The 20,210-nt window shown below is 43.6% G+C and overlaps 1 protein-coding gene across 4 annotated transcripts in view; it reads right to left on the bottom strand.

Annotated features, from left to right (window-relative positions):
* The window catches only part of LOC135908770 (casein kinase I), a 72,946-nt gene that overhangs the window by 13,626 nt on the left and 39,110 nt on the right, over positions 1–20,210 (bottom strand). For all 4 annotated transcript variants that reach the window (XM_065440611.1, XM_065440608.1, XM_065440610.1 and 1 more), the window contains exon 5: positions 8,616–9,129. In XM_065440611.1, coding sequence (XP_065296683.1) covers positions 8,616–9,129 — 514 coding nt within the window. The remainder of the gene's footprint in view (positions 1–8,615; positions 9,130–20,210) is intronic.

Raw genomic sequence — 20,210 nt, 5'->3', positions numbered from 1 at the left:
CACTGTTTAAATACCTTTCTCGATACCTAGCAATGCTTGTTGCCTACCAAGAAAAGACTTGGTTTATGAAAAAAATTGCATCTTAAGGGTCCGAAGAACTTTATCGCAATTCAAATCTTCCGCAACCAAATTGGGGAGTGGCGACGTTGCATATGCCATCACTGCCCTTTGCTGCCGTCAGCAAGTAAAACAGCACCTGACAGACGGCGGTGTGTTTTTTTTTTTTTTTTTAAAGCACAACTCAAACGCACGGCCATGGAGAATTAGAGCCAAGGCAGAGTGGTGGATTCGCCGCTGCAGCTGCTTTTGGTCAAGTAGCGTGGACCGTTCAGGTATACTGCGACAACACATGGAAGTAGAATTCTACGCTACTTGCAGTATGTGCGAGTTTCGCGAGCCAGCAACACCAGCACAACCTCACACGATAACGAAACTCTGAAACGCCAAAGTGTGGGCGGCCCAGAGTTGAGCGAAAACAAACCCTTTCGACCGCCTGCGTCGTTGTCGAGGGTAATGTCAACGAGGTCTTTTTTCTAAAAATGAGATTAACTGGACAAGTGGAATTTTCTTTCATCTTATAATACAATACAGTGATGTTTTTATAACGAGTGGCTGAGTACCAGTGACAGAATTTAAATGAGGAGTGCCTTTGTCATTAGGCATTTGCTTGAATATCCCTGGGGAGTCTCTAATCGTGTCCTGAATTTACTTCAATTTCACATTACTAAGGCTCTGTTCACAATCATATTGATGCCTTAAGAGATTCACAAGCACTAATCTATCACTTAGTTTAACTGAATATTTGCCTTTAGTGTCCCTTTAAGTAGAATGAGGTGTGCTAATTTGCGAACAGATCATACAGGGTACGTGGACAGCAGCTAATCAATTTGAGCCAGCAACATCTTTATGCTGTTCTATCAGATGATAACGCATGAGTGATGCCATCGTAACATGACAAAGCTCTGCCACTTCCACTGCTAAGTGCTTTGTTGACTTCTTTGTTGACGGATTTCTTTGTTGACGTCCAAGCACATTCCCATGTTGGTGCAACTCAGATCAGGGAACTTCAAGCCCCTAGCTAAGACGATGCACTACGAACATAAATCTTGGAAAGGCTAAGAAAAAGGTTTATTTTAAACTCACGGTGGACACCAATACCAAAGTATGTTTTAACTAGTAGTAGTACCGATTAGATTAGCTTTATCAAGTTTATGACATACACGAAATGTCAGGCAACCAAAAAGCAACACGCATAAGTAATTGTTATGCACTCGCAACCTCTGACTGGAAGAACTGCCGAGAGCATGAGAAGCTAGCTCTCAGTAAAAAGTGCCGAAGTATTAGCAGCTGACCTGGGTATTTTCACTAGCACACGTATACGCCTGCACTTCACAAGACATTGAAATCAACAATTTACAAACACTCTCTCTCACTAAATTGCAAGCACATGCAATGCAGTACTTGATATTTCTCTACTGAAAAGCATGCATTTCTTTGCATGTTGGAAACATGCTTGCACCTCTCTGGTCTTACTGTTGCACAAGAACAGACCCCTACTTTAGTGAAAAAATCACATAAATACACTGAGATGGTATGTGGCTCTGCTTCCATGGTAGACATTTGCAAGCATAGGCCAATGACTGCCAATGTGTCTTCTTCTTTTACACCAACCACCACTAAGTGTTTGGCCACATTCCCCTTCAACATAGCATCAAAATTTAATATCACATTCGAGGAAAGATGTGGCAGAGCTTAAGCTGAGCATTGATTGGGCCCTGGATCCCGCCGCCATCTTTGCTCAACTGCGGCACCTCCTCAAGATCGTGAAAATTTTGAAAATGCACATATTGTTACAAATAAAGTCTTGTTATGTGTGTTTAGATATCCAATGCATTCACTTTTAATTTCTGCATAGTCGCAATAATGTGTGACATTGTGCTCTCGCTAGATTGCTTCGTAAAAACTATATTCTGCATATTGGATGCAACTACAGTGTTGAACAGAATCTACAGTCAAACAGCCCATTTCAGTGTCAACAAATTAGTTAACCAGATATCCACTGGAAAAAACAAACCCAGTAATTAAAAGGGTTGCATGCAAGAGTACAGCGTGAAGGATAAATAATAGAGACGACACATACTGTATTGTATTTGTACTTTTCATGTCTGCCAACCTGCGGTGAAATACCAGAGGCCATTAAACCCAGTAAGCTCGACATGTTCATTATTAGGTGTTCATTATATTAAGGCTCAACTGTACCTCTTCTATGATATATTAGACATCTTTAGTTCAACGTTAGCATAGTAGCAGGGTGAAGGGAAATAGTGTTACCAATCTGCAAACAAATTTTGCAGAAAGCTAGTTTTAATATAGTGTGATAGCGTAGTTTACGTGCGAAATGCTATTCAGTTGCACTTCAAATTTTGCATGCATAGTGCACATAAGTGATCTTTTTTATTGGCCAAGCTTTGTGTGTGCATAAGAAAAGTGGGAGAGGCAGACAGCCAGAAGTGCGTTGTATTTGTACTTTTCATGTCTGTTAATCTATGGCGAAATCAGTACAAACCTGCCATCCATGTCCTCCAAGATCACCTGATCTCAGAGGCCATATGCCGTTGTGCCCAGACCTCAACTTTGCTGACAGGTGGCGCTGCCATTTCGAAAATCACTCTCATTAGGCCTCGACGCGTTCAAGGTAGAAGCAAGCTCGCAAACTTCGCAAGGTTATCCATCATACTCTGTTGTTGAAATGGCCCGAGACTAAACGAAAGTCGTTTACACAGTCATTTGCTACGAATGAGGCTAATTCTAAAAAAAAAAAAAATGCCAAATTTATTTCGAAGCACACAGCCGGGACCACCCCTATGTCTTACGTAAACCATGCAAAGGTGGTAATGTTAAATCTGAGAAATAGCATGCGTACGCTAAACGCTATGGGTCACCTAGCGTCATGTGCATGCAAACTTTGATCCCGCTATTCCGCTAAACATGTTAAACTAAAACTGTCTATTCTTGCACAGCTTGCTTGGTAAGCAAAGCGCACAAGTTATTGGCATGACACTCAACGTCAATCCACAATATGCACTGTGGCGTCATATCTCTGCTCTTCTCTCAAGATGTCTTAAAGTTGGCTCCAATCCAATGTCTTTACAAGGAACACATCATTATTTTAATAAATTCTCATTCCCAAGGCATACAGAGTTCTTTCTTTATGAAGAATTTATGAAGAATTTGTTTGGAAGAGAAAGCTGATGGAAAATATATTTACGAGGTATTCATGAGCTTGTATAGCAAAACCTACTAATAGGATTTTGCGTACAGTCAATCCTGGATATATCAAACTCTGATATATTGAATTATTGTGTATATCAGATAGTTGTCAAATTCCCTTGAAAATATAAAGAAAAAGTATAGTGATGTACTATGCATACATCAAACTCCTGTTCATCACTGTATTTAATATATTGAACGTTGCACCAAGCAGCGTCCCTATAAGTGTGCTTCTTTAACAGAGATGTAATCGCTTCTCGTGTGGTCAAAGATATTTAAAGGGTACCTGAAACAGTTTGGACAAATTTTGTAAAAGCATAGGGTACAGCTACAGTTACTGCTATATTAGCTCTGTGTTTGTCTGGTTGAGCTCTGCGTCATCTGGTGGCTGCACCCTGCAGGCTGCTCACGTTCGTGCCTCCACCCATCCGACAAAATGCCCAGTCCACCTGCGCTTACCGGAATACTGGGGTGGTATTCTGTAGGAGTCCACCTAGTGGACTGTCTATTTCGGCCGCTGCTGATTGGCTGAGGCCGCTTGTGTCCTTCTCGCTTGTACGGCTGCATCCAATCAGCAGCGGCCAAAATGGACAGTCCACTAGGTGGACTCTTACAGAATGTCCACCCCCCCCCCCCGGGCCACACTAAAGCTTTCTATTATGGAAGTAACCCCCCGGCGTGAAGTTATGGCTGTAAACGCATAGATCCTGGCACCAATTGGAGCCACTCTGCTCGCCTGTTGCCTTGCAGAGCGCTGCATGGCAGTAAGCGCTCAGCCGCGCTTAATGCCATGCACAGCCATAACCGAGACGCGTGCCAGAAATCACAAAGCGACAACTTACCCTCACCCACCCTTCCCAGCTCTCGCATGTGCTTGATAGTGTTACCGCGAGCGAGCTCCCCTCCCCCTACCCTATTCCCTTTGCTTGTGTGGGGAGGTGGCACTCATGAAGCCGCCATCTTTCTTGTCTTACCCTCACACACTTTCACTTCGCACCTAAATCACAAACTGCGCCGATTGCGATAGGATCTTATCGCACTTGGACTTCACACAGAATGTGATGCAACTCCACTTCAGCAGTCGCTCTGTCGCGCCGCACGCGATTTGAGAGGCGAGTTTGCAAGCAGCCGCTTGTAATTCAATCATTTGACCGTCTGCGTCAGCGGAAGTTTCCATTTATTGTCTTGGCATTCCTTTGCGTCAGAAGTGAAATTTCGTTATACTGAAATCGCATAGAAACTCACTGTTATATTTAAGTTCTAAATACATGGTGTTCTATGGACAAGAGGTTATGAAAAGTTGTTATATCAAGAATTTCGTTATGTCGAGGTTTCACTGTAACGAACTGTTGTAGTAGCATTCCCACAGACCTGCAATGTCATAGGGCATAGACACACACTTGTTAGCTTGTCTTTTCGTGCCACGTTGAACATCCCATTCACGTAAGCTACAGCAACAATGTTGTAAAAGCTTAATGTTCTTGATAAATGTTCAGAATTAGCATTTTTCTTAAGGATGCTGCACCAGAAGAAGTCTGGCCGTGAAGTGAATAATAGAAACCTTCACTGGTGCCTTTCACATGCTTGCCGATAGAGAGCTTTACTGCCCACTTGTTTTTTTTTTACTCGCATCCATTAGAAAGGAAAACGACTTATTTCATCCTTTGCCACTCAATTGGTGCACTGAGGCACGCAACATATCCTGTTGCTTTCAAACGTTTCTTTTAAGCGTAAATACAAGCTGTCAACACATCAGAAACGCGGCTACGCAAACGGAGCCATACAAAGACACTGTACGGATAATCCTTGAAGCATTTTTCTCACTGGTCACTCCGCGGCACGACTGTCTGTGTGCATTGCAAAAATCATGAAGAATAGAAAGCACTTGGAAAATACATGAAGACTAATGTAGAAGTAGGCCAGCAATAGAAAGAACAGCAGATGCATATCCACAGCGTCATCAAAGCATTTAGCTTGTCCACAAACTTCTTACTGTTTGCAGTTTAACGGAGCCATGGACGGCTCTAGCAAAGCTGATAGCGACAGCTTGGGGTGCTTTGGCCAACTACAATGTGTTTAGAAATTTTTTTGTCATGTCAGCGTTGTTGTAAAAGGAAAATCATAAAAAAAGACTCAACACTAATGATTATGTCATTGCAAACAATTTACACCAGCAGTCAAGTAGCATATGGTAGGTCATTGCAATATGAGCTTTGTGTGCTCTGATTAAACTCTGCATCACAAGATGTCGCTACCATCACTGTTCAGGGTGTCTACCAAGTTGACATTCCCAAATTCCCTGAGTTTTCCAGGTTTTCCCTGAGTGCCTTGGCAAAATTCCCTGAGTGACGCAGAACTATGTTTTATGTGAAGACGGGCTAAAACCATATTGCCCGATGCTGTACTTTCTAGTAAGCACATGAAAATAAAAAGAAACTGACTTAATCTAATTTGAATAAGAAGGGAGTGGTTAGTAAAATGCACAGCAAATAAAATGTCTTAAAAAAATTGCAAATCGAGTCGGACAACATTCTGAAATACGAATAAAAAGGAGATGCATACAGAAGCAAACATTTTCAAATATGAGCTATTTCTATCAACTGATAGCAAGCTCAGTGGTATGAGACCCGAACTTTGTCACAATTGAGATTTTCTCTCAACAGCTCGTAAGTCAACCTCAACTGTCCTGACATACTGTCAGCCCGTGCACGACGCCTCAGTGTTGTGTTTCACTGCTTTAAAGAGTTTATTTTGGTTTGGATGAGGGACACCTGCATCTCGGCATCAGCCAACACTTTGTTTTTGAGCTCAAGCTCCTTCAAAATGGCGGCAACACGCTTTCTTTCCCGTTCATTTCTGAATGCGTAGGTCCTTTCTGTTCTTGTCCACCTTCCGCCGCTCGTTCGCCCCAGGGACCATTTGAAGCAACTTCTTGGTCAGTTGCACTGTACACGTCCGATTTTCCAATCTACCTAGGGACCGCGAGAACGTCCGAAAAATCGGCCAGTTGAAGAAATATAAATGCATGTCATTTACTGCCCTTGAGGGCTCAAACAGCCACAGGCACATTCGAGAACGCTCTGAATGCCTGTCGGTACATGTATTAGGCATATCGGTGCTTGCACTGTGACAGGAAATACCGGGTGCACGCGTGTATAATTAAGGAATACATACTGTCTCCCGTGGCAATAGCCCCTCCCCACGCTTGTTATGCTTCACTGCAATACTTGTGCATATGCTTCACCAAGTAACATTTCTGTACGGAGGCGAATCTGACTTTCGAAAACCGGCATTATGCAATGCACCGTGCTTTCCAAGCTTCTAATCCAATCACGAGGACCATAAAGGTGATCTCCGTGCCATTGCTTACAGCAACGAATTATTTAAATAAAACACACGGCACCCAACGGCAAGAAGCTTCATAGCGAACGTCAAAACAGCTAGGCCTAGCGTTGCCGCAGTGGTGGCGACGGCTGCCAGCGGGTCTGCGTGCGAGAGTGCCGGTTCAAGGCAGCGATATAATCAAAATGGCAGCGGTGGTGGCTTTGATTAATGCGGTTTGGGACCTGCGGTCACGGCAAAACATCCGGAAAATGGGACGGCAGAGTTCTTGCGTCCAAAATTTCAGACGTTCTCATACATTGACTCTATGGCGTACGTGGCGGTGCCACGAAGCCGTCCAAATTATCGGGAAACCGGAAAGTCGGTCGTCGACTGTACACTGCAACTCCTCCAGAAGTCGACAGGCCATCAAAGACGATCATTGCCGATTCCTGTCTGTTACTCGGGCCAGCATTACTGCAACTTGCGACCCTTTCAATAAAATCACAGCTAATTTTCCCTGATAGAGGCACAAATTCCCTGAGTTTTCCCTGACTTCTTCCAGACTACTCAATATCCCTGAGAATTCCCGGTTTTCCTGGTTGGTAGACACCCTGCTGTTGCTACCATACACCTCTTCGGTAATCCAGTAAACTTCATGTGGCAAGGAGTTTCCGACAAGCTAAAGCTCTCTATTATTACAGTAGCACCTCGTTGATACGTTACCGTTACGTATGTTCTCCCGGCGCCAACGTTCGCATCTGAGAACACAAAAAATTACCGAATAGAGTTATGCTTTTTACTGGTTCATATGTTCCCGGAGAACACGAGTTTTCGGTACCAACATTCAGTACGTCACAAAACTGCGATCGTATAATGTTTTCCAGCCGTTAGATCCCATGTAAACAAGGAAATGCGCAAGGCGCACGCAATCGAGAACAGTATATAGCCGCCCACTGCAGCACCTTCACTGCAATACTCGCCCACCCATCTCACGTGAAAACACCGGCGCGCACTTAGTTTCTCATTTCGGAACCAACAAATCTTCGGGGTCGTCGCATGTGGCATTCACAGCTATCACTGCCAATTATATTGTGATAAACATCTTCGCCTATCTGTTTCAGGCCTCATGGAGCCATGGGAGGCATAGCGCATACTTTTAATAGGTGATAACCGACACACACCGCCGTTCCCTGCTGCAGACTGCGATCGTATACGTTTTCTGGCTGCTAGATCCCATGTAAACAAGAAAAGGCGCGAGGAGCGTGCGATCAAGGACAGTGTGTAGCCGCCGGTCTGATGTGAAAACAATGGTGCGTGCAGTTTCTTATTCCAGTACCAGCAGATCTTGGCTCGGGTGGTCGCACGCTGCATTCACAGCTATCGCTGGTTGCGAGCATCGCGTTTCGCTTCGATGGCATCCGGCATCACCCACCAGCTTGATTTCGTTTCGGTTTTCCATCGCCCACTTAAAACTCCACGCAATAGGAGATCAACCAAACGCATCTCGGGCCACAGGAGCACCACCAGCTCTACATGCGTTGGCGTCTCGTGCCGCAATGATCCCCGCGACTCTTCGCATTACGTCCACGTCAACAAAAGCATGCCGAATTTTTTTCATTACTTCAGATCATACGTTTTCCCGGTTAGTATGTTTTTCTCACGATTTTTCCAAAATGTATGAACGAGGTTCTACTATATATGGCCTCACTGCATCATTTGCAGAACGAGCTTTTGATAAAGATGAAAAAATTAAGAAGATTGTAAATTTAAGGGTTTACCAATGAGATATGGTATCAATTTTACAACAAAATTTCTGTCGCTTCATTGATACCCGTAACTGTACATGCGCTCACATTAAAAGGCATGCCCCACAGAGAAAAAAAATCCTCACAAAGGAATGTGAGGGGCATTTCTCTGTGGCAGCATTATAAAAGTAATGGCCTAACCTATTCTATGCAACTGTATCAAGGTAAAAATTATGGCATGGGCAGCATCCCTGAAAAAAATCCTCCAGTGCTCACCTGCAGCAGCACCGGGCTGTCCAGCCATGGCGCCTGAAGCAGCAGCTGAGGCAGCTGCCTTCTGCTTGAGCATGGTCCAGTCAAAGACGTAGTCATACTGATGATTCAGCGTGCGGAAAAGAATGCGGAAGATTTGGCGCAGGTACTTGTAGTCAGGCATCTCCTCAAAGCGTAAGCCGCGGCAGTAGTTGAGGTACATGGTGAACTCAGCCGGAAAACCTTTGCAGAGCACCTCGACAGGTGTGGACATCTTTTTCTCGCTGATTTTTTCGTACTTCTGCTTCTTCGTGGCAGCCTTCAAACCTTGCCAGGGCAAGCTACCCCGGTTGAAGTACATAAGAACGTAGCCCATGGACTCCATGTCATCCCGGCGACTCTGCTCAATGCCCAGGTGTGCGTTGATCGATGCATACCGAGCCGTGCCCGTCAGGTTTTTGTCCTCCCGGTACGGGATGTGCTGCTTGTTCCGGTTGTCCCGATACTTCTTGGCCAGCCCAAAGTCGATCAGGAACAGCTGAAGAAGCAAGAATGTTCATTCTACTGAATTTAATGTAGATTGTCGAACGCATGGGTACTCAAGAGCCAACTCAAAAACACCTTTTGGTAGGAGCCTTATGAGGGCATAGTATGAGGCAATGGTGACAAAAGGTCACGTAAATTATGGTCATCACCTATTACTTATCACTTGTCAGTAAAACCTGGCCTACCTTAAGTACAAGTCCTGACTACCCCACGTTTTTAATTAAAGGACAGGAAACAATGTGTTAAAATAGGTGAATACGTTTCACAGAACCTGGATGTGTATTCAGGTGTGCCCCAGGGTTCAGTTCTCACGACTCTTGTTTCTCATTTACATAAACGATATTCATTTCTGTGTCGCTTCATCTATCGAACTTCACCTCTTTGCAGATGATCGAGTCATTTACAAAACCGTGAAGGAACTTGAAGAACTCCTTAAATACTCTCTAGATTCAATCTATGCTTGGTGCAAGACTTGGGGAATGCAGTTAAATGTGAGCAAACGGAAAGCATCACATTCACCAATAACAAGCACCCTCTAAATTTCACGTACATGATTGCCGACATACCTGTTAAAATATATGATCAAGTGAAGCACTTGGGGCTCACCTTAACATCTAACCTTCATTGGGAACCCTACATCAAATCTATTCGTTCTAAAGCTGAAGGTAAACTAAACTATGTAAGGAGAAAACTGCATAACGCACTTGTGCGTATTAAACTTAGTGCCTATAAAACTCTCGTTAGACCTACGTTCGAATATGCAGATATCTGGAGCCCCCTAAAAAAATACTCATCAACAAATTAGACCACATCCAGAAATTAGCTGTGAGGTTTGTTTACTCTAATTATTCACATCAAACTAGAGCTACTAATCTAATCAACCGAGCTAATTTACTAACGCTGTCCCAATGCCGAACCATATCAAGGTTAAAGTTTTTGTACCTACTGTTTCACAGTCATTTTAAAATAAGTAATTCACGATACTTACACCCTCCTTTCATGCATTCATCAAGAACTAGCCACAGTAAAGAAGTTCGTCAAACAATCAGCCGTGTAAATATCCACAAGTGCTCCCTGTTTCCAAGAGCCATTTCTTTATGAAATAAATTGCCAGAATATACGGTAGCGTGTATGTCCGCAGATTCATTTGATAATGTCATTCAGAAAATGGACTTTTCTGTTTAGACGTCTGCTTTTTCTTTTTTAAAGATATGAGAACATCGACCTTATTTTCTGTTTCGAACACAATAATCTTTGTAAACATTCCTGCAAGGGCCCAAAAAGGGCCTGCAGTATGTTTAAATAAAATAAATAACAAGTGATTTACCACTGCCCATCTCTTGCCAAATGTGCATGCCTGCGAGGTGTCATTCATCAATCGCAAATGATACCAACTAAAATGCACTACAAGACTGGCATTACTACTGGCTAAAGACCCTGACCTATACAAAAAGTATACTACTTATTACACCTCAAAGGCCTCGATGCAAGGGCTTACAAGGGGGAATGGTATGAGTAAAGCAGTCATGCATTACATAATAAAATGCTTTTCGATGGCAGAATTGAATTGGAGGTGATCTATTATCAAAGCGATGCACGCATGAACATCATTCCAATGTTGGGCAGTATGGAAGATTTTGATACGAGTTGGCTAAATGGCATCTTGATGCATGCTGTACGATATGCAATGTAGAGGTCGAATGAAATTGTTGTTTGGTGCTAAAGAATAAAAGTGCTTGTATTGTAAAAAAAGGTAGAGGCGTGCGATCATGCGAGAGGCGAGTGTGGAAACTAAGGTGCTGTGGTTTGAGGGCAGTGAAATGGGTATGGTAGTAGTTCGAATAAATCTGACATGATGAAAAATGGAACTAGCATATTCAAGCTTAGGTTGGAAAAACATTATATAGGCAAGTAGTTCGACAGAAGGTGGTGCAAAGTTATGCCATAAGTTTCCATAAGTAGCTAAGTAGGCAATTTGCAAAATTAGAAATTTGATGTAGTCCAAGCCATAATAAATTTTTTTAGAGAATCACTAAAACATCCGTCAAAAGAGCTGAACCGTTTAAATATATGGGTATCACGCCCTTGAGTAATTTAGGTTAGTATATGCACTAAGAACATATTTTGGCCTGCTAACGAAGATATGTTTTGATGTCATTACACCCCCAACATTCAAGGTTACTGGCACCTAAAACACTTGCCTGTCCCAAACATCAAATGCATAAAACCCTGTAATATTTGCACAGAATTTATGCTCCTACTGCTGCACAGCCTACAAAAAATTAATGGACCTCCTACATGGCTTCTGCAATACTCTGAATATGTACTAAATGGTCTTGAATGCATTTTCTGAACGAATGCACTCATTTGTACATCTCATCTTAATCCTGGTCATCCCCTGTCAAGTTAACCCCTTCCGTGCCTTGAACAATCTGGGTTGGTCTGTGGGTTTCTGGTTTGGATAAAAAATGGCCATGGACGATCTCAGCTAGTCGGCGATACTTTGCATTTTACTGCAATGCCATGGACAAACCTAGTTTTGTTTCAATGTTTACTTTTACTTTTGGTGGATGGCAGCACACAATCCATGGAACAGCACAAGCACAAGCAAACAAGGCACAGCTGGAGATCTTGGCGATGAAACTAAACACTCGCTCGGGCACATTGTATGCAGTAATGACCACTTTCTGCAGCACTTATTCCAATTATCTGTTCAGCCTTCGAGGACAATTGCAACCACTCGGCCCATTCCCAAGTAAAGGTTAGCCTTCAGAGCTGTATTATGTAAACTATGCAAGACAGCAAGGCTAGTGACGTGTGCATGGTCATTTCTGTAAGATCCTGACAGAAATGTCTTTACTGCCCACAGCATACTGACAGCAGCAAAACTGCTGCAATTGCTCAGGGACCTTCACACATAAATCTATAGCAACACTCTGACACAGAGCTAAGCTGCAAGATTTCAATGGCGTCTTCTAGAATGGTGGTTGTTAATCCGAGCTTAGCTGTGATACTGTAAATTGCACAAAAGTAAGCTTGTAATGTAAAATCTGTAGGAATTATTTAGGTGTCGCACTTTGAGACTAAAATTTTTACATACTCCCAACACATCTGTGAGAAGGGAGCATCCTCTCGTCACTCAAATGCTCTGGAAGGTTTAATTTCACAGCAAAATTTTGCTCATACTATATCTGCTCCATGCAATTGAGTGGAAGACCAGAATGTGAAAATAGCTCTGAAAGGCGACCATAAAAGCATACGAGTGAGTCTGCAACAGAAACCACCAAAACAAGCGAACAACACCGGCAGTAGTCATAGTCACCTTATATGCAGTGGCACCCTTAGCAGCAGCTTCTGTTCCTATAACAAACTTGACTGGATATATTGCAACCAGTAAAAAAAAAGTATTAGGGAACTCTGGTCCAATGGAGTAGGCAGCGTGTGAGACCTCACATGGCATCCAAAATGCATACAAAACTTCAGTCACCATCCATTATATATTTATTCTACAAAACACCTGCAAGTTGCTTATTAAGCAGGTAGAGATGCTGTGCTTAAACAATAGAACAGCAATGAAAACTCGGTTACTTATATTGAAAACTTGTTGCAGATGCAGTGCACTCAGCTAAAATACGTTTGCAGTAAAAGTACCGTATAGACTCGTGTAAGGGCTGCAAATTTTTTTTACAATTTTGATGAGGTGCAGCATGGGACCAAACCTTTTGGTCCAAATGGTGCCCTCCCAGCCGGCAACTTCTGCACACCCCAAATCTTTTTATATCAAATGTATTGTAATATCAACCAGCAGTGAAAATATGTGCACGCTGATAAGAAATTTTCATGACAGGTGAGAAGGCTAGCCAAACAAAAGGTTTGGCATGCTACTGCAGGTTTAATATATAACAAGAGATCAAAAGATGAGAGAAAAAAAATTCACATTTAATCCTTTTGGCTACACCCAGAAATTGACAACATTGTAGTTATCGACGGTGCCATGAATCTCCCCTTTCCACTTTGTTCATTTCATGGTGCTCAGTGCTGGCCCTTCCAGAGTTTTTGTGTAAGTAGATTTGCAAGCTTTTTTTTCTTTTGTTCTCTTGTCCCGTTTTCTATGCTATACTATAGCTTTAGGCTAGTGGGCTAGTGTAATGCACCATGAACATTCCAGGCAGTTTACCTCACAGGACCCAAATGTAAAATACATTTTTTCGTACACTATTTTATGCATACACGATACGACTATGAGCATGCCATAGTGGGGAATTTAGTTCACCTTAACTTTTTCATGCACAGAAGTTTATTTTGAGAGTAAAACTGAGTTTTATTTAAAAAATGGTAAAAATCGACAGGGGTGCAACAGGTGAAATAGCATTTGGAGCAATTTGTGGAGGAAAATCCAAATTTGGAGCAGGTTACAAGGAAAGAAAACTCCATTTTGGAGGACCAAATTCCAAATTAGGAGCAATTTAACAGACAAGAAAGCTTTTTTTAACAGAAAACAGAACGATGTAAACTTTTACAACTGTTTAGAATTAACCCTAGCAATATGACAGAGCTGCAAACCATTAAACTTCAACACAATCACGATTTAGCTTTAATGGGCAAGGTCTTACAAAAGTAATTCATGAATTCTGCAGAAATCCACAAGGTGTGGTGAATTTGTACTGACCTGCAAAACAGGTTGATCCAAATGCATAAAATATTTATAGGACCAAGTAAAGAAACAAAGCATAAAAGAAGTTTGGTATAAAAACTGCAAGCAATTTTTTTTATTTGTACTCTAAAGTGCTCTTATGCACGACTAGCAAAACCTTATTTGTGTACCAAACAGCTTTTCCACCAGAGCAGCATCTGACTACACTAGATAGATTGAGACCAGACAGAACTGCTTTTACATATGACTAACTGGCAGCTTACACATGACTAGTGCAGACACCAATGACATGACATCATTGAAATAGCAGCTTGGGTTTGTTAGTTTTTCATCTTGGTGTTAACAACGCAAAATGTGTGCTTGTGGTGTCATCTTCTCATCTCGTGTCCCAGCTACGTTTCGCGCTGTTAACACCAGGATGACATCATTACCACACCTTTTTGAACATTTTCATTTCGAGTTCCCAAAGGTTTTAAGTGTCTGCTCAAGGCTTAACCACATAAAGCCAATGGACAATGAAGCCAAGGAAAGCATCAGGGAAATTAACTATGGCTGAAATTGTAATGTAGAAAATAATTAAGAAATGGGAAATGAAAGTGGACGAAAAGATGACTTGTCGGAGGTGGGAGCCAAACTCACAGCCACCGCATTATGCATGGGTTGCACTACCAATGGTGCTACGGCAACAGCCATCAACTCGTCCACTAACTTTGGTATTTATGTTTACTAGATCTAGCCCTAGGAGTGCTAGCCAGCGGCACTCAGAGCCATGGTGGGCAGATGTGGAACATCCTTTACAGCCTGATGGCGTCACATAACATGTGATCATAAGAGCAGCCACGTGGCTAATAAACCCTGGCACGCTTCCTAATAACATTACCGCGGACAGATTTGAGACCCACGCAATGAATAAATGAGAAGAAGGGGCTCCATTTGTTAATTATGACCACATAAAGCCAACAGACAATGAACCCAAGGAAAGCATTGGGGATATTAACTGCGGTTGAAATTGGAATGTAGAAAATAATGAAGGAAAATTAAAGTGGACAAAACGACAATAACTTGTCGCCGGTGGGAGAAAAGCTCACAACCTCTGCATTACACGTGCATTGAACTACCAATTGTGCTACGGCGATGGCTATCAATTCGTCTACTAACTTTGGTATTTGTTTACTAGATCTAGCCCTAGCAGTGTTAGCCAGCGCCATTCAGAGACATGGTGGGCGGATGTGGAACATCCTTTTTTGCCCATTGGTGGAAAGCATGCTCCACATCTGCCCACCATGGCTCTGAGTGGCACTGTCTAACACTCCTAGGGCTAGATCTAGTAAACAAATACTAAAGTTAGTAGACGAATTGATAGCCATCACCGTAGCACAATTGGTAGTGCAATGCATGCATTATGCGGAGGTTGTGGGTTCAGCTCAAAAAGTTATCTTTTTGTCAAGCTAAAGTGATAGATTAGTGCTCAAGAATGTCTAACGCATCTACATTATCGCAAAGAGCTTAAGTAATCGAGAAATTAAGGTAAGTGCAGCACACAATTAGAGAATCTCCCAGGACATTCAAGTACTAGCCTGATCACGAAGGCACCCCTCATTATAATTAGGTCACTAGTACTCAACCACTCAAAATAAAAATATCACTGTACTGCATTACAAGACACAAGGAAATTATACTTGTCCAGTTCTATTTGATCTTTAGAAAAAACGTTTCGTTTTGCTCCTCTCTGCAAAGCCCGCACTTTCACGTTTCACTAGTTTCGTTATCATGCAGTGCTGCGCTGGTTTTGTTGGCTCACGAAACTCGCACAAACTGCAAGTAGCAGAGAATGCCACATCCATGTGTCCGTGCCACTTGACCAAGAGCAGCTGCAGTGGCGAATCCAACACTCTGTCTTGACTGTTTCTCCATGGCTGCACATTCGCGTTTTGCGCAGGAAACCGTAGCGCCGTCTGCCGGGCGCCATTTTACTCACAAACGGCAGTAAAGGGCGGTGACGGTGTATGCAACATCACCACTTCCCACTCGGGGGAAAGGTGATATGAATTTCGCTAAATGTATGTGGACCCTTCAGACGCAATTTTCTCGTAAACTAAGTCTTTTCTTCGCACAAAACAAGTGCTGCAAGGTTTCTGTAATGGTATTTTAACAGTCCACGTCAACTTAATATTTGCCTTTACTGTCCCTTTAAAAGTCGGTATCACTGTCATTTGATTTGTCACCCTTTGCAAAACTATCAAGAGTGCGATGGTATTTTCAAAATCTAATACAAAACATCAAGCAATTATTATAAAAACCAGCTTGCCAAGACCTTTCAAGCATGGTGGTGACTCCAAGTGACCACCAACTTCAGTGACATGACAAATTGTAATAATGGAGTCTAGCACTTCATTTCTTGCATGATATAAACTTCCCATGCACAAAATATGTCATCCCATGCTTACAATCTAGTAAGGACAGAACTCGTTTCTTTCCATAGAAGACTTCATAAGCATGTATCACTTTGTGGTGGTCATTGCAGTCAGGAAGAAATGTTGCCACACGTGACACTAGAGTTTAAAGACAGTGCACTACTGCTCTTGAAGTAGCAGAAGCTTGAAAGAGCGTTCTGTTTGACATGCAAGACCAGCACACTTCCAGAGAAAAAAAATCGAGAAAACGTGATCACCATGTATCAGAAAGTTAGCATGCTTATGCTTGGATGTGTGTTATGGTACTGCTGTGAGCATAAATAAGTTGCAGTGCAGATTTCCCATAGGGTTGAAGACCCAGTCATTGAAATGGTAAGATTGTGACTGGTTGGGTTTTCCATGACCAAAGCTGGCATCACTATATGCTGGTTGCCTGTTCAACCTCCTGCACAGTATGCATTTGCCAGTTTACAGTCCTGCCTGGATGAATAAATTAAGAAGCTATGTCTAGAGAGCACCTGCTGCTTGAAAGTAAAATGACTATATCGCTACGGAATAGCCGCCACAGTGTGGCTGCACTGAGGAGAAGGAAGACGACGTGGCCACCGTTTGATATAGCGTCGCCATCATTGCCACCGTTTGTCTACGTGTAAATATATTGTAAATAGACTCGTACGTCAGCTACACGTAACATTAATTTGGCAGAGGTGGACGTTCCCTGTACCCACTGGGCGTTACGCCTGCAAGAATATACCTTCTCCGTGGTATACAAGACGGGACGCTTGCACCAGGATGCCGATTGTTTGTCCCGCTACCCCATCGATGACCCGGCTGATGCGGACACCATCACTTGCGTTTTCTCTGTGTCCCAGTTGCTCGAAATCGGCAATGAGCAACGCCGCGATCCTTCATTACGAGCCCTCATCGACCATCTGGAGTCAACGCCTGGCGACGCCTCTCTCCGGATGTTTCTCCTTAAGGAAGGGACACTATACCGCCGCAATCTCGATCCACACGGCCATGACCTTCTGCTCGTAATTCCATCACACCTGCGTTCGACTGTCCTCCAACAACTTCACGACGCTCCCGTGGCTGGACACTTGGGCGTCTCGCGCACATACGACCGTGTACGCCGTCAATTCTTTTGGCCGGGCCTCGCCCGCTCCGTGCGGCGCTACGTTGCCGCTTGTGAGCCCTGTCAGCGCCGGAAGAAGCCCTCTACACCTCCAGCTGGATGTCTTCAGCCGATCGACATCCCACCGGAACCCTTTTTCCGTGTTGGTCTAGACCTCCTTGGACCGTTTCCTCTCTCGGGCTCCGGAAATAAATGGGTCGCCGTCGCTACTGATTATGCTACGTGGTACGCAATCACCAGAGCCCTCCCGACAAGTTGTGCTACTGACGTTGCTGACTTTTTGCTCTATGACATCATTTTAGTGCACGGTGTCCCGCGCCAATTACTCACTGACCGTGGCCGCAGCGTTCTGTCGGCAGTCGTCGAGGACATCCTCCGCTCCTGCTCAACTAAGCACAAGTTCAGCACGTCCTACCACCCCCAGACCAACGGCCTCACGGAGCGCCTCAACCAGACCATCACCGACATGCTATCCAAGTACGTCGTGACCGACAACCACGACTGGGATCTTCACTTACCATATGTGACGTTCGCGTATAATTCATAGCGTCACGACACCGCCGGCCATTCACCATTCTATCTCCTATATGGCCGAGAATCCGCGTTGCCCTTGGACACTTTGTTGCCCTCGGCCACACGTTCAACCACTGAATACGGCCGCGACGCGATCGCACATGCCGACCACGCGCGCCAGCTCGCCTGCACCCGTCTCGAGGCCTCGCAGGAGCATCAGAGACGCCTCTATGATTGCCACCATCGCGACGTACAATTTACTCCGGGTTCTCTGGTGCTTGTCTGGTCCCCTATTCGACGTGTGGGCCTTTCCGAAAAGCTGCTGTCGCGCTACAATGGCCCATACCGTGTGGTGCGACAAGTGACCGATGTTACGTATGAAGTCATCCCCGCCAGCCTCTCAGCGTCATCGTCGGCTGCAAGTGACATCGTTCACGTGGCGAGACTAAAGCCATATCACACACCTTTCGCCGCGGATGTGTAGATTAAGCACCGGGACGGCGCTTCTACTGCCGGGGGTGATGCTACGGAACAGCCGCCACAGTGTGGCTGCACTGAGGAGAAGGAAGACGACGTGGCCACCGCTTGATATAGCGTCACCATCATTGCCACCGTTTGTCTACGTGTAAATATATTGTAAATAGACTCGTACATCAGCTACACGTAACAATATAACAAAACAAGCTCTGTAACTTAAGTTTTGGTAAAAGTGCTACTTCATTGCAGTGTCCTGAACTGCCATGTATGTTGCATTTAGTCCATTATAAAATACTACTAATTTGATTGAATAAAGTAATCTGCAGTACTGTTGTTTTTCTTTCATGTTAACGTACGGCACACCTGTTCAAAAAAAAAAAAATCAAATGCCAATAACATACCCAACCACTACACACTGTTTCTTTTGTTGTCACAATGAAGTAGTCAAGGTGCTGCTGTGTGCGTTTTGTGCTCGGCCTTAATCAAAATGCAAGTAGGTGTGTGTGTGTGACAACTTTATTAATTATCCTGCAATTGATGGAATGGGTCTAGGTCGGACCCAGTCTTTCTGTAGCTTCCCAGACTTGCTGGATGGCCCAAAGTTGGTCCTGAAGATCTGAGCTAGTCAGTACGGCTCTCCACCACGAATCTAGATCTTACGGAAGGACAGCAATTCTCCTCTGAACTAGTTCACAATGCCAGAGTATATGCTCTAGGGTGGCTCCTCTATCACATAATTTAAATTTGGCATCAGGGTATAATTCCAGAAACATGCGGTCAAGATGTACCAGGTTCGTGTAACTTCTGGTTTGAAGGCAGTCAACAGCCTGAAACCTGTCCAATTTAGGGCTAGGAGGTGGACGTATACAGCTCTACTTTCTATAGAATCCTTCCGTTCCACCTCCTCCTCGGTCAGAGCCTACCCCCCTAATCGGGTGCAGTTAATGAGTCCTCGCACAACATGACGGGCAGACTCGTTAAGGTTGGGGGTGGTGGTGGATTCGCATGCTGTATGGGCTGGGAACCAGATGACTGTCTTGTCATGAAATTCCTCAGATGATGTACAAATAATTTTCAATACATAAACATGGAGCCATATATTAAATCAAATATACTTGTCTAATAGTTTTCGAACGATGAACAGCCATTTTCACCCCGTAAAGCAATGTTCACATTCTACTATTCAGAACATTAGCAAATTTGTCATTACATTAGACATTATAAAGTTACTTTATTAAACTTTTGATGGCTATTGCTGGGCATGTACGGTGCCGCTCTTCCGACTCACAGTGTTTTTGATGTACATGTACAACACCAATCTTATGTTCCGTATTTTGCACACATTCAACACCACTGGTTGGGGAGAGGTACTGCCACATCTATGGAGTCACCCACAATCACTTAAAATTGAGTTTCCACTCACTGGGATGCACAAGTGGACTTGTTTACTTCCAAGTGCTTGCTCACAAGATCGCATGTGCGTCGTGTGCTACCATCTAAGGCATTCGTGCAGGAGATGCTATTGCTTTTTATGGTAGCTTAGATACAGCCCCGCATGGTCGAAGTTAGAGGGTCGAATAAGTTTTCTTCGCCTTAGATTACGGTTCGCTAATTCCTGTACATTGGGGTGTGTGCAGTTGTGATTTTGGTATGGCCACGCGCAGTGCCATTCTCACGGCGACGGCTCAAGTGTTTCTTCTGATGAAATATGTTTTTGGGACAACAAATTGATAGCCATAAATGTTGGTAGATGTTTTTCTCAACATCTTACTGCATATGTGTCTAACTGTTGGTGCGAGTGAAGCATTTTTGAGAAAAAATATTGCTTGAAATAAATGTTCACTATATTGATGAATTTTCAATCATTTCCTACTGCTGGA

This window comes from Dermacentor albipictus, chromosome 1, assembly GCF_038994185.2.
Source record: "Dermacentor albipictus isolate Rhodes 1998 colony chromosome 1, USDA_Dalb.pri_finalv2, whole genome shotgun sequence".
Lineage (NCBI taxonomy): Eukaryota > Metazoa > Arthropoda > Arachnida > Ixodida > Ixodidae > Dermacentor > Dermacentor albipictus.
Note: the sequence above shows the minus strand (reverse complement) of the source record. Positions and strands in the feature narration are given on the sequence as shown.